Here is a 15,883-nt window from a genome sequence, read left to right on the forward strand (position 1 = left end):
GGATTTACAGGAATTTACACAACAGTATGTGACTGTTTTACTAAAAGCTATGTTCTTGATATTTTACCACGATTATCAAAATATTCTACAAGCTTTCGTTGTAGTTTTTGAAATGCGCTAACAGTCTTTTCAGTCTTCATGAATTTCATGCAGTTTAATTGTTCTGAGTTAATGCATAATTTGGTTTACAATTAAAAGGAAAATCATTCCAGGTCCTATTTCCAGAGGTGTCAAGTAACGAAGTACAAATACTTCGTTACTGTACTTAAGTACACTTTTTAGGTATCTATACTTTACTCCATTACTTATTTTTCTGCCTACTTCTGACTTCTACTCATTACATTTTCACACAAGTATCTGTACGAGGTCTATTAGATAATAAACCAACCTTTTTTTTTTAACTATATGGATTTGAATGATGTGTGATTACACCAATCATGCTTGAACCCTCGTGCGCATGCGTGAGTTTTTTCACGCGTGTCGGTGACGTCATTTCCCTGTGGGCAGGCCTTGAGTGAGATGTGGTCCCGCCCCCTCGGCTGAATTCCTTTGTTTCACAAATGCTCGAGACGACGCGCGTTGCTTTATCAAAAATTTTTCTGGACCTGTGAGGAATATCCGAGTGGACACTATTCGAGAAATTAAGCTGGTTTTCGGTGAAAAGTTTAACGGCTGATGAGAGATTATGGGGTGTTTCTGTCGGTGTAAGGACTTTCCACAGAGCAGGACGACGTGCAGCGCTTCCAGGTGTCGTCGTCGGCCTGTTTTGACCTGAAAACATCCTAATTTAAGGCTTAATTCACCCAGGACGTCGTGAGAGAACAGAGAAGATTCAGAAGAGGCCGGCATGAGGACTTTATGCGGACATTCCACTGTTTAAGGACATTTTGTAATGAAAGACGTGCGCGCAAATTCGCCGAGTCGTTTCCGTGACAACTCGGCAAATCTGTGTGCGCCGCGACAGGAAAAACACCTCCGTGTTGAAAACCATTTGTAAAATTCAGGCGGCTTTTGATGGCTTTCAACAAGTGAGTAACTGAGAAATTGTTTAACAGCTTGGGCATGTTCCAACTTGCCCGTTAAGGTTTCCAACGGAGGTGTTTTTCCTGTCGCGACACCCCGCGGTCGGGTCCGGCCCGACATGCAACTCTGCCCGCACGTTCTTTCATTACAAAATGTCCGTTAACAATGGAATGTCCGAATAAACTCCTCATGCCGACTTCTTCTGAAAGTTCTCTGTTCTCTGACGACTTCCTGGGTCAACAGAGCCTGAAATGTGGAAGTTTTCAACTTGAAACGGCGAGACGCTGCCGCCTCGAAGCACAGATCGCCGTCAGGCGCTGCGGGCCGTCCTTACGGCGACACTACCAGACCAAAATCTCTCATCAGCCGTTAAAATTTTTACCGAAAACCAGCTGAATTTATCGAATGGTGTCCACTCAGTTGTGCCTTACAGTTTTGAAAAAATTTTGATCAAACAAAGCAGCAGTCTCTGAGCCATTCCTAAACAATGAAAAAATCGATGAGAGGGTGGGCGACTCCTCACTCAAAGACTGCCCACAGGCGAATGACGTAACCGACAGGCATGAAAAAACTCTCGCATGCCCACGAGGGTTCAAGCATGTCTGATGTAATCACACGTGATTCAAATCCATATGGTTTTTGAAAAAAATAATAAGGTCGGATACTTTTCTAATAGACCTCGTACTTTCTATTCCTTACATTTTTAAAACAAACAGCCTCGTTACTCTTGGCTTCAGTTTAATGTTTATATATATATATATATATATATATATATATATATATATATATATATATATATATATTTCACGTCATGTGCACCTGTAATCTTTTCTGCAGCACGGCTTTGCTTTGAACCGTGAACCAATCGAAGCAGTGGTTCGCAGATTGAAGCAATGCTTCATTTATTCTTTCTTTCGCTTAATTTTCCCCTGCTAAAACCCTAAAGAGCATACTTCTGTGAGTATTATTTACCTTTTCTATGTTAAACCGACCTGTTATGGTCTTCTGAAACAGTTGATAGATGTATTTTATAACTTAAAAACGGGAGCGATGCTAACACGTTAGCATGTCTATGGCATTTTCAATGTTAAAAGTTAGCATTAAGCAATTGCAGCTCTCATCACGTTCAGGTGCATTTGTTTTCAAATTGTAATATTTCTTAAATTTATTTTTGTTTATATATTAATAATCTAATGATTATTATATACAATTTTAGAGAAAGAGGCAAAAAGAACCTGAATAGAAACACAACAGAAAAGCAAGTAACAATGAACATACACAAATAAATACATACATACATACATAAGTGTTTCCTGTGAACACCTAGTGACTCTTACACCTCCACTTCATCCCTGTCTTATTTAATGACAGTTTGTTTCGGTCAAACCATATTTTCAATTTGTTAATTTGTTCAGTGATTTCCTCTAGAACTATCTGCCAAACTAGAAAACTGCTGCATCCTAGTAAGAGCAGAATACTACTGGAATGAATTTGAACAAGGAAAGTTGTGTTTTTTGTTGTTGTTGTTGTTGTTTTTTTGTTTGTTTGTTTGTTTTTTTCTTCACTAAATGGATGCTGCACTCACTGCAGTTTATTGTCTGGAATAGTCCCAGATTGCATTTCAGAGCTTCTAGAATTGAAACATTTTCATGCAGGTGGTGTTGGGGGGTAATTTTGGGTTTTGGGTCTTGGGCCACATGTAGAACAAATCAGTTTTTAAATTAAGCTTTCAATTCATATAGTGGCATCTACCTTTTTTTTTAAAGGTTACTTTATACTTTTATACTTTAAGTAGGTTTTGGAGCACATACTTTTTCACTTTTACTTGAGCAAAGAGGTCAAGTTGATACTTCAACTTTTACCAGAGTTTACCGTATCTATACTTCTGCTTAAGTAACAAATGTGTGTACTTTTGACACCACTGCCTATTTCCATGTCATATTCTGTTCATATGTTCATATTTCAACATTATCTTTGACAGTTTAAATGAAAGGTTGAATTTAGGATCATTTAAATATGCACTTCTTTTGAAAATCTTTCTTCCACGAGATGCTGAAAATGTATCATTAGATACAAAATTAATTTGGTTTCTGGGGCCCCGCAGGCCCTTGACCCCAACTCGACCCCCTGTGAATTTTCCTCAGATTTCACAGTTTTCATTTCACAGCCCTTCAGTTAGTGTCCTCAGTTCCCAAACACTTATTGGGTGTTGTTAGAAGGAAAGGTGATGTAACACAGTGGTAAACATACCACTGTCCCAGCTTTTTTGAAACGTGTTGCAGGCATCCATTTCAAAATGAGCAAATATTTGCACAAAACAATAAAGTTTATCAGTTTGAACATTAAATATCTTGTCTTTGTGGTGTATTCAATTGAATATAGGTTGAAGAGGATTTGCAAATCATTGTGTTCTGTTTTTATTTCCATTTTACACAACGCCCCAACTTCACTGGAATTGGGGTTGTACACCCATGTGTGTTGCTCGATTATGCCACTTTTGTGTGGTACTTAGACACTTTTCATAAACAGCTGGAATGTGATTGCCTGCTGTCTACTGTTGTACTAGGTGCGCGAATAGCCCCACCTTTTCTCAGTGTGCAGCGAGCAGTGTTAGATGTTCATGTGTGACGCTTGGAATTTGGTCAACACCTGCCGGGAGGGGGATCAAATGAGCACATGCAGGGCATTCGCTGTCTTTCAGCTGCTTGTGTGCGCGACGGTTATGGTGACACATGTACGAGGCATTTGAGGTGAATGGCCTGCAATTCCTCCTTCATGCACTAGTCGGCTTCAATTGCGTTATGTGTGAAGGGACCCTTAACAGTGTACACTACCAGTAAAAAGTTTGGACACACTTTCCCATTAAATTGAATGGGAAAGTGTGTCCAAAGTTTTATCCAAAATACTACAGAACTGCCCTGGGTTCTGATTACCAATCTTCCAGGCAGACAACAATCCATCCCCACCTTTCAAAAGTAACCATCTATCTGCTGCAGCCAGGTGAAATGTGAGCTTCCACTTGGCACCTGTGTGCTGGATTCTGGACAGGGAACTCCCCCCCCCGCACTCCAACACACCCCCACACCACTCTGCTATGCTGCTTGCATTGCACACATTATATATAAATGTTCAGAAATCTCTTGTGATGAAACACCTAAATTAACAAATGGGTCAACATGTGTCCATGCCATAAATTACAAACACGATGTGTTATTAATAAACAACTAAAGTACAGTATAGATGTTCTTGAACACATCCAAGCAGAATTATTTTCCTTCATGCACAACTTCATATCATGTGCTACCAATATCTGACGTTTTAGTGAAATCCATAAAACTGTTTAGGAGGAGTTAAGCTTTTAAGACTCATGGGTAGACAGATGGATGGACCAACAGACCAGGTGATTTCTATATACCTCCCTCCCCCCACCCCAAATTGTTTGTTTGAAGGGGTATAATTAAAATTGCTTAGTGTAGCTAACACTTACCTCTCCCATTTATTTTAGGAAGCAGTCGATGTAATCTCTTGGAGATGACAGATCATAATTTTCTTTGTGTTTGTTGATCTTGAGACGTATATGATCCAGCAGCTCTCGTGTCAGAGTGAAAATCTTCTGGTGTTGGCCAGGTAGCCATTTCATCAGCCAGGGCAGCACATTGTAAATCTACACAGCATCGTGACAGTTACAAGGTTGTCTAACTGAATACCTACAAACGTAAACACAGAATAAGGCTGAAATGCATTAGTTTTCTGTCCACAATGGGGCATTTCTCATGGGAAGCACTTTGACTTTTCAAGCAGTAAGTTTAATTAAAAATAATAATACGGGCTTGATTCCTTTTAGAAACATCTGTGTTAAAGTCATAGTGTTGCTTCACAGATAAAAAACAGTGTCATCAACATGTTGTTACATGCACTTATACTAATGTTACGTAACAATAATAACACTGTGAAAAATCTAAGTGTGATGCCTGTGCATTAGATATTCACAGTAGTGAATATAAGGACAATGTCTCACTATAAATATTTAAATATGTCTCTGCGCCTGCATCAGATATTCAAACAGAGATCCATCACCTTATGAGAAGTGTAACAATTTAATTCTACGTTTCTCAACCACTATGACTGAAGTTTGAAGCTTTTGCCTTCATCTACATATCCAAAGCTGTTATTTCCGATGTTGAGGCATTTTGCAACTGACATCAGATGAACATGAGTGGACATATCAATAGTTCCTTCATTAGTGCCCCATCAGACATCCTTTCATCATACATACGAAGTCTGTTAGAAAAGTATCCGACCTTATTATTTTTTTCAAAAACCATATGGATTTGAATCATGTGATTACATCAGACATGCTTGAACCCTCGTGGGCATGCGAGAGTTTTTTCACGCCTGTCAGTTACGTCATTCACCTGTGGGCAGTCTTTGAGTGAGGAGTGGCCCACCCTCTCGTCATTTTTTTCATTGTTTAGGAATGGCTCAGAGACTGCTGCTTTGTTTGATCAAATTTTTTTCAAAAACTGTAAGGCACAACTGAGTGGACACCATTCGATAAATTCAGCTGGTTTTCGGTAAAAATGTTAACAGCTGATGAGAGATTTTGGTCTGTAAGTGTCGCTTTAAGGACGGCCCACGGTGCCTGATGGCGATCTGCGCTCCGAGGTGGAGTCGTCTCGCTGTTTCAAGCTGAAAACTTCCACATTTCAGGCTCTGTTCACCCAGGTCATCGTCAGAGAACAGAGAAGTTTCAGAAGAGGTCGGCATGAGGAGTTTATGCGGACATTCCACTGTTAAAGGAGATTTTGTAATGAAAGAACGTGCGGGCAGATTCGCATGTCGGGCCGGACCTGACCGCGGGGGGTCGCGACAGGAAAAACATCTCCATTGGAAACCTTAACGTACAAGTTGGAACATGCCCAGCTGTTAAATAATTTCTCAGATACTCACTTGTTGAAAGCCATCAAAAGCCACCTGAATTTTACAAATGGTTTTCAACACGGAGGTGTTTTTCCTGTCGTGGCGCAGACGGATTTGCGTCGTCGTCACGGAACCGACTCGGCAAATTTGCCCACACGTTCTTTCATTACAAAATCTCCTTTAACAGTGGAATGTACACATAAACTCCTCATGCCGACGTCTTCTGAAACTTCTCTGTTCTCTGACGATGTCCTGGGTGAACAGAGCCTTAAATTAGGATGTTTTCAGCTCGAAACAGCCAGACGGACACCACCTCCGACCGCGCCGATCCACTTTGTGAGCTGTCCTTAAAGCGAAAGAAACTCCACATCCTCTCATCAGCCGTTAAACTTTTCACCGAAAACCAGCAGAATTTCTGGAATAGTGTCCACTCGGATATCCCTCACAGGTCCTGAAAAAATTTTGATAAAGCAACGCGCGCCGTCTCCAGCAGCGTCTCAGACAAAAGATTTCAGCTGAGAGAGCTGGACCAGTGCTCACTCAAAGCCTGCCCACAGGCGACTGACGTCACCGACACGCGTGAAAAAACTCACGCATGCGTACGAGGGTTCAAGCATGTCTGGTGTAATTGCACGTGATTCAAATCCATATAGTTTTTTTTTTTTAGAAAACTGTCAGTTTCTTTTCTAATAGACCTCGTATGTGCAATAAAATTGTATTTGTCTCATGAAGATAACCCTAGTACCAAAACCATAGCTAAAATAATACTAGAGCTGTCAGGGGCCGTGGCGGCATGGCTCAGAAAATGGATGGACACAAACGGCTTCCACCAAGTCCCAAGCTTTGTCCAAAAATTCACATTTTTTTTCCTTCAGGGTGTAGCAGGTGTGACAGTTGAAGAAAAAAATTATTTCAGAAAGAATGTCCTTGATGATGGCAATGTCCGGGTTTATGACGGGATGGAAGCTTTCAGGCATGGCTGGATGTGAGTTTGATGTGTCCCGGTTCTGGCCACTTCGTTCTGTTAGGGGCTGTGGCAGCTCAGAAATGGATAGACACAAATGCAAAACTCACTGACTGTCATGCTCTGTGGTTGCTCGTTTCTTCTGCCATGTTTGATTTTAGTATTAATTTGGCGATTATGTCTTCTTTGTGCCTTCCCTGTCTCTTGGTGCTGGGTGGTGGGTGTGGCACAGACTTGACCACGCCCACTTCTGGATCCTTCTGCACAGGTGTTTCCTATCAGCAGCTCATCACCTAGGCGTATATAAGTCTCACTGGTTGCACTAGTTATTTGCTTGATCGTTGCACCTTGAACCTTTGCTTCTGGCTCTGAGTTGTGTGTTTTTTCCAAGTCCTGTTTCCACATAGTGTATCTGATCACCTGCCTGTTTGTACTGACCATGCTTTTGCCTGATGATTCTGCTTTGTTTGCTCGTTTTGGACTGCCTTATTGTGTACCGAACGCCACTGTGTCGAGTCCTGCACTTGTGTCCAACCGTTCCTGTCTGACGCTCCTGATAGAACGATCGAGCCAACTATGGACACAGCGGACTGGAACAGCTTCCAGTCGGCAGTACGATACCATAGCCGCCAGCTAGCGGAACAGGAGGACCGTCTCACTGCAATGTCCTCCAGTGTCAGCGACCTCACCAAGCGACAGGACGCATTCATGACCTCGGTGAGCACGCAGATTGATCAGCTAGTTGCTGCTGTTTCACATCAGGCCTTGTCTGTCTTGGCCACCATCGACCAACCACTTCCGGGACAGAGTGCTGCCCCGTCGGCAACCATCGCAGCTTCCACTTTCTGCAACCAACTGTCACGACCCGAGGGTTTCTCCGGGGAATCGGGAGACGTCAAAACATTTCTCACTCAATGCGAATTACATTTTGAGTTAATGTCAGCAATGTTTCCGTCCGATCGGACAAAGATAGCATTCATAATAACTCACCTAACCGGCCGGGCAGCAGCGTGGGCTTCGGCAGAGTGGAGCAGGCAATCACCAGCATGTGCTTCTCTCCAGGCGTTCCAAACTGCTCTTCTCCAGGTTTTTCAGCACACGTCACCGGGGCAAGAGGCAGCCCATTCCCTGATGCGGCTTCGGCAAGGAAACCAACGAGTGGCCGATTATGCTATCGACTTCCGCATCCTGGCAGCAAAGAGTGAGTGGAACCCGGCTGCCCTGCAAGACGTGTTTTTCCAGGGCCTCTCCGCTCACATCCAGGAACAATTGATTGCCATCGATACTCCGGAAAATCTGAATGAGCTCATAGTGCTTGCTATCCGCACTGACCGCCGGCTGGCGGACCGGCCTTAGAGAGACACGCACCCATCGACCCAGCATACAGAGACGCCTTCAGCTCGCAAATCAGATCTTCACCTCCCGGTTCCGGTCTTCCCCACACTTCCTACGAGGAGCCCATGCAGCTGGGTCGCGCACGGCTCACCACCGAGGAGCGGGAGCGCCGTAGAGACCAAGGCCTGTGCTTCTACTGTGGGCAGGCAGGGCATGTGGTCACTCATTGCCAATCCAGGGGTGCCCCTGCGTGGCCAAGATTGGAACTGCGGGTGAGTCAGAATTCTATTCCTTTGGTTACGCCACAAAACGTGATCACCGCTAAGTTCATATCTGAAAATTCCTCCTGCTCCGTCCCAGTTTTCATTGATTCTGGTTCAGGCGCGAATTTGATGCAATCCTCACTCGCCCAGTCTCTACACTTGTCATTATACCGCATCTCTCATCCGTTGGTTATGTATGCCGTGGGCGGCCATGAGCTTGGTCGCATAACTCATCGCACTCAATCAGTACAGATGATCATTGCAGGAACTCATGCGGAAACAATATGCTTTCACGTGTTTGACAAGATGACTCACTCTGCGATTTTGGGGCATCCCTGGTTAAAAGAACATTGTCCATAACTAAATTGGCCAGAGGGACAGATCAGTTCATGGGGACCAGACTGTGCGGGGCGCTGTGTTTCCAAGGCAACTGAGAGCAGGGTTTTTCTTTGTTGAAAAGAAAGACAAGTCACTGCTGCCCTGTATTGACTATCGTGGCCTTAACAACGTCACTATAAAGAATCGTTATCCCCTGCCTTTGATTGCCACCACTTTTGAACTACTAGAGGGCGCCAAAATCTTTGCAAAACTCGACCTCCGTAATGCATACCATTTAGTGTGGATCAGACAGGGAGATGAATGGAAAACGACATTCAACACTCCCACTGGCCACTACGAGTATTTAGTCATGCCATTCGGTTTAACTAATGCACCTGCCGTTTTCCAAAACTTGGTTAATGACGTTCTACGTGAGTTTCTAAATAGGTTTGTATTGGTGTATCTGGATGATATTTTGATCTTTTCCGCCAATGAAGAAACACACACACACAGCATGTGCACATAGTTCTCGAGACGCTGTTGAACCAGTTGTTTGTAAAAGCAGAAAAATGTGAATTCCATAAATCCTCAATCTTGTTTTTGGGGTTCGTAATTGCTCCAGGTAAAATCCAGATGGATCCCGGAAAAATAGCTGCAGTTTGTGATTGGGCAACCCCGAAGAGTCATAAGAAAGTCCAAAAATTTTTAGGCTTTGCGAATTTTTACCGTAAATTCATTCGAAACTTCAGCACTATTGCTGCTCCACTCCATAGAATCACCTCATCCCTCCAGACCTTTCACTGGTCACCGCAGTGTAATGAGGCATTTCAGGTCCTAAAGAAGCGCTTCACTGTGGCCCCAGTCAGGCGGGGTCCTCCCTGACCCCGCCCGACAGTTCGTGGTCAAGGTAGACGCCTCCGATGTTGGTGTTGGAGCCGTTCTGTCCCACATTGATCTGGCGGATGGAAAGTTACATCCTTGTGCGTATTTGTCCAGGAAAGTGTCTCCGGCTGAACGAAATTACCACATCGGTGACTGCGAACTGTTGGCGGTGAAAGTGGCCTTGGAGGAGTGGCGCCATTGGCTGGAAGGGGCACAAGTACCATTCTTAGTGTGGACCAATCATAAAAACCTTGAATACTTGCGCTCGGCCAAACAACTCAATTCCCGCCAAGCCAGATGGTCAATCTTTTTTAGTCGCCGGGGAAATTGTTCATGCCGAACTCACTACGGGGGGAGGTCATTCGTTGGGGGCATGAAAGTCGTTTTGCTTGCCATCCAGGTATAAAGAACTCTGCACGTATAATCTAGGAGAGGTTTTGGTGGCCTCGGCTGCTCTCTGACGTGAAGGATTACATCAGGGCATGTCAGAGGTGTGCCATGTATAAATCATCCACCCAACCATCTTCCGGTAAACTCCACCCATTACCCATTCCGACACGACCATGGTCACACATTTCAGTGGATTTTGTTACAGGCTTACCGCCTTCTCGGGGTAACACAGTCATACTAACTGTAGTCGATTGACTTTCCAAGATGGCACATTTTGTGCCACTTCCGAAGTTACTGTCCACCAAAGAAACCGCCAAAGCATTATTAGCCCACGTTTTTAGATTGCACGGGTTTCCACAGGACATTGTTTCTGACCTAGGGCCACAGTTTATTTCTCAGTTTTGGAGGGAGTTTTGTCATCTGCTGGGGGTCTCTTCCAGTCTCACTTCCGGTTACCATCCACAGGTGAACGGACAGTCAGAGAGAGTCAATCAGGAGTTGGAAAAGGGTCTGCGGATCCTCGCCTCGCAGCAACCAGCCTCCTGGTCCTCCCAGCTAATTTGGATTGAACTTGCTCATAATTGTTTGCCCTCTACATCCACGGGCTACTCCCTGTTCCACATGACTCATGGTTTTCAACCTCTTCTGTTTTCTTCTGCAGCCTTAACCTCCCGTGTGCCTTCGGCTTTGTCCCTCATCCTCCACTGTCGACGGACCTGGGAGCGGGCCCGTCGGGCCTTAATGCGAGCATCAGTGGCTTACAAGGTAGCAGCGGACAGGAAGAGGTCACAAGCCCCAGATTATTCCCCTGGACAATGTGTCTGACTCTCGACATGCCATCTGCCCATCCGTGGTCAGCCAAGGAAGCTCGCTCCTAGGTTTGTTGGTCCGTTCCCAATCACAAAAGTCATAAACCCAGTTTCAGTCCGCCTTCGGTTGCCCAGGTCATTGAGGATTCACTCCACCTTCCACGTCAGCCAGGTGAAGCCTGTCCATACCAGTCCATTGTGCTCTCCGGCCGTTCCCCTGCCGCCTGCCCGGTTTGTGGGCAGTGGGCCGGCCTTTTCGGTGCGCCGCCTCGGGGGGTCTCGGCGGCGTGGGGGGGGGGGGGGTGCAGTACCTGGTGGACTGGGAGGGTTACTGACTGGAAGAGCATTCGTGGGTTCCCTTCCATGCTCGGCATCCTGGTTCACCTGGGCCGTCAGGTGCCGGCCGTTAGGTGTGTGTGTGGGGGGGGGGGGGGGGGAATGCTCTGTGGTTGCTCGTTTCTTCTGCCATGTTTGATTTTAGTATTACTTTGGTGATTATGTCTTCTTTGTGCCTTCCTTGTCTCTTGGTGCTGGTTGGTGGGCGTGGCACAGTCTTGCCCACTTCTGGATCCTTCTGCACAGGTGTTTCCTATCAGCAGCTCTTCACCTAGGTGTATATAAGTCTCACTGGTTGCACTAGTTATTCACTCGATCGTTGCACCTTGTGCCTTCGCTTCTGGCTCTGAGTTGTGTGTTTTTTCCAAGTCCTGTTTCTACGTATTGTATCTGACCACCTGCCTGTTTGTACCGACCATGCTTTTGCCTGATGATTCTGCTTTGTTTGCTCGTTTTGGAGTGACTCAGTAAATGCTTTTCTCAACCAGAGCAATCGTGTCGAGTCCTGCACTTGTGTCCAACCATTCCTGTCTGATGCTCCTGATACTGACAATGGCATAGAAGTTTTAAAAGGCTTTTTCAGGAAATCGGGCTGGAGTTTAGTACACAGTTTGACAGTGAGAGAGACGGAGGTAACAGGCAGACCTGAGGCAGAGGCGTGGTCCAATAAACAAGAGTTCATAACGGTGAGGCAAAGTACACAGGGCTGGGACAAAAGCAAAATCCAAAAAGACAGAGCAAGATCAAAACATGGATAGTCAAAGGAAGTCTAAGACTAAAGGCTGGAACGAGAACTCAAGGTTCAATGACCTGGCAATGAAATACATGACACACGAGGCTTAAATACACAGAGGATAATCAGGGCATGATGTGAGACAGGTGCAGGGAGCATTCAGGAAGGGGGCATGGTCAGAAGAGACACAGACAAAGGATTTCAGTGACAGGCCAGCAGTACAGGAGCAGAGTAAAATAAGTGAAAGTAACCCCACCCAAAACCAACAGTGATAAAAAAATAAAATACCTAAAACAAAACCTGAACCCAACCAAAGGCCAAGTAAAATTATTACACTTAAAACTACACTTTCCCATGTCTCCATGAATTACCATGACAAAAAAATCTGACATTTCCATGGCTATAATTCTCTCAAGTGCACCAAGATCTGGATTGGTCAATCAATCAATCAATCAGTCAATCAATCAATCAATCCACTATGATCACTCGATCCACTGTGGCATCCCTGAACAACTGGAAGCTGAAATATAAACAACAGCAATATTGTAGGTTCTTACCTGCGCCCACGAACCTCCTTCGAGGTAAATTAATTCACTGACGTTAGCTAGAATAGATTTGTGTTGTTTGTCGCTGTACTCAAAGCGTTCTCCAGCAAATGTACAGCAAATCTCCTTTGCCGTTTCCACAGGAAACCATTTGATGCCACAATACCTTTAAGGAACAAGAAACAACATTAGACTGTGAAGAGCTGATACAAGAGTGTCTTCCAAAAAAAACAAAAACAACACTACCTCTGTTCCCAACTGTGTCCATAAAGAGTGGGATGCTGGGGCGATCTACATAGTCATCTCCTTTCTCCACCAAGGCTTCTCTCACAAGTTTGTACCCATTAATGACCACAACCCTTTCTCCAAAGAGGTGAACACTGAAAATGTTCCCATATTTCTCTGCAAACTGAACAGAAAGAGCAGACTGACATATTGGCATCCTTCATAACTGCAGAGTACAACAGCTTTTTTACAGTCACAGATGGAGATTGACAACAAAAGGATGGAGGTGTGTGTATTTTTTTCTCAGTAAACAACAGATCATACATAATGCCAATACAAAAAGGTGATGTTCTCTCTGGTTTTCCATATCAACTGGCCTGTTCGGGTTAAGTTATGGTGACCTCTGGTGTTCCTGTCTCATTGTCATCCAGGTTGCAGCATACCTGTCTACCCCAATCTCATTACAAGCCTAAATATACACTATGATATGGCGCAGAACACACACATCCACTCCCAAAATGTTGCAATGCCTTTCTGTATGTTATACGAGTGAAGCACTGCACAGTGAAGCTCCCCAGAAGCTGACGTTTTTTAGCCATGTTTAGGCTCCCCAGAAGCATTTACTGAAAATAAAATGTGAAGAACCTAAATAAGATGGTGAGGACTCTTTTTCCAGGCACGTGAGATGCAAATAAAGAAAATGCTTACAATGGCGGGGGTTAAGAGGGCCATAGTTGAGGGGTCTGGGAAGCTCAGCCCCCCAGAAGCTGAAGATTTTTAGCCATGCTAATGCTGTCCACAAGCATTTATTGAAAAAAGTCTGAAGGATTTAAATGACGTGGTGAGATGCTGAAAAGCTTCACTCGTTCATTTTCGCGACCGTTTTGAATGCTCAGCATTAAACGAGCATATGTATTGTCAAGAAGGCTGTGTGAAATGGAATAAATTTACAGATTCAGAATTTAATTGTGGTAATTATGTGACAACATCCCTCATTGCAGGAGCAAAGAGTCTACAAATCCTAAAGAGGTGGCGAATCAGGTGAGATTAAGATGTTAGATGTAGAAGCTTCAAAGACATTAAAAACTATATACATGAGATATTTGTGTATAGGTAATTATTTAATTCAGTCATTGCTCTAAATCTTTGGTGCTGTTTTAAAATATTGCAAAAACTGAAATAAATTAACGTACAACAACGAAGCAGATAAGACATACAAAGTACTAAATCATTCAGAGTATTTTTGCCGTCTGACTTTTGTTACACACCTCTGTGAACTGCAGATGAATTTCTCGAGGTTTTATGCGAAGCAGGTCTCCAAGAAATGGAAGAGGCCAGGGACCAGGAGGATATGTTTTCGGAACTCTGTTCTTCAAAACCTCAGCCAACAACAGAAAAACAAACAGAAATATCAGAAAACCTCTGCCCTCCAAACAGTCCAGGGTTAGTTCAGAGAACATTGACTCCATTGTCCAGGCTTTTAATTCTTTTCTTTGTGTCTCCCTCTGTTCTTTTGTTTGTTGTTGTTCTGAAGGTGTGCTGTAAAATGAAGGTGTTGAATGCTGGAATGAGGTCAAAGAGCACAGTTATATAAAGACGACACTTCCTCTTGACAATTGTGGCCTTCACAATAATAGGATACAGGGACGTCGGACTGGCAGGCGGAGGCGGGGAGTAAAGGGTACTATGTACACAGAGCCCAGAGCATGGTGTTGGGGGGCACAAAAAATTGACATTAAATACATTTTTGTGTTGCATGTTATTAATGTCCATACAATTCATGTTGTAAAAGAATATAATTAGAATGCATGTATAAATGTTGCGAAACATAATTCTGCTCTAACAATAACATTGAAAGATCTCTGAGGGCACTTCCCACAATTCAATTTCAATTTATTTTCATTTATATAGCGCCAAATCACAACAGAGTTGCCTCAAGGCACTTCACACAAGTAAGGTCTAACTTTACCAACCCCCAAATCAAGCACACAGGCGACAGTGGTAAGGAAAAACTCCCTCTGAGGAAGAAACCTCAAGCAGACGAGACTCAAAGGGGTGACCGTCTGCTTGGGCCATGCTAGAGACACAAATTACAGAACAATTCACAAAAGGAATATACAGGAAATGCTGTTGGTGCACAGGACAGGAGGGTCTCCAGCACAAATACCACACCCATCTCTGGATGGAGCTGCACCTTAAACAGAGTGAAAAAAACAGAATCAGGCATCAGAAATACAAGAAATACAGTATAATTTGTCAGCATTAAACAACAAGAAAAGCCCTCCCCTGCACAGTTGTACAATGGTTTAGCCCAGGCGCACAGGTGGCACGCTGCTATACACACACACACACCCCAAACTGGATCTGACAGCATGAGGAGAGGTGTTTGGGTTGAAATAAGACATGTCTTTCCTAAAAAAAAAAAAAAAATCAGTCCAGATTTCAAAAAAGAAGAGAAAAAAAGGGCAGGGAAAGAAAACTAAATGAGGGAAAACAGCTGCTCACCAAATTCTTTGAGAAGAGAGGTGAGCTCAAAAACTAGCTTAACGTGCATGCAGGAAACTTGCTAATATCAGCACTGAGGACATATAAACTTCACAGTTTAAAAGGGAAAGACACAACAAACCCACGCTGGTTTTGGTGGAGAAACAACTAAAACATAATCTGAATGAATGTCAACATGCAGTCGCAGCACCGCTCATCTCTCCTCTCTCCCCACGGTACACACATCCACGTGGGAGAAAGGGAGGGAGGGGAGACACGGAGCAGCGCACGGCTGCTGCTGTGACGACACACAGTACAGGAGCAGGGCAGCTTGCTTCTGCTGCAAGAAAATGAAATGTCTTGACCCAGTCTCCCCTGACTTGCCACGGGTTGTTAGCGCATTTATGGCAAATTAATTACCCAAATGCTAAAAATAACTGTGTGCATTTAGTGCAGTCCCTTTTATTATATATGCACAGATTTGGAAAAGTCTGTTTTATTACAAGGACAGAAAAAACACAAATTAGCTTGCCTATCTTCTGTGGGATATAATATGACCACAGTCCAGTTGCACACAAATGTATTATCAGAATGTAATATTAACATTATGAACCCCATGCCCTGTAGTTTCAGACAAAGGTGCTGGTCCCATATCT

General features: G+C 44.0%; 1 protein-coding gene across 1 annotated transcript in view; it reads right to left on the minus strand.

Annotated features, from left to right (window-relative positions):
- LOC117518147 (interleukin-12 receptor subunit beta-2-like) overlaps nt 1-14,230 on the minus strand; it is a 97,479-nt gene extending 83,249 nt beyond the window's left edge. The window contains 5 exon segments of the mRNA XM_034179207.1: nt 4,511-4,687; nt 12,531-12,625; nt 12,628-12,684; nt 12,765-12,927; nt 14,012-14,230. Of these exon segments, the coding sequence (XP_034035098.1) occupies nt 4,511-4,687; nt 12,531-12,625; nt 12,628-12,684; nt 12,765-12,927; nt 14,012-14,212 (693 nt within the window). The 5' untranslated portion in view covers nt 14,213-14,230.
- Between the last annotated feature and the right edge of the window lie 1,653 nt (nt 14,231-15,883).

The sequence above is a fragment of the Thalassophryne amazonica genome, chromosome 10 (genome assembly GCF_902500255.1).
Source record: "Thalassophryne amazonica chromosome 10, fThaAma1.1, whole genome shotgun sequence".
Classification (NCBI taxonomy): Eukaryota; Metazoa; Chordata; class Actinopteri; order Batrachoidiformes; family Batrachoididae; genus Thalassophryne; species Thalassophryne amazonica.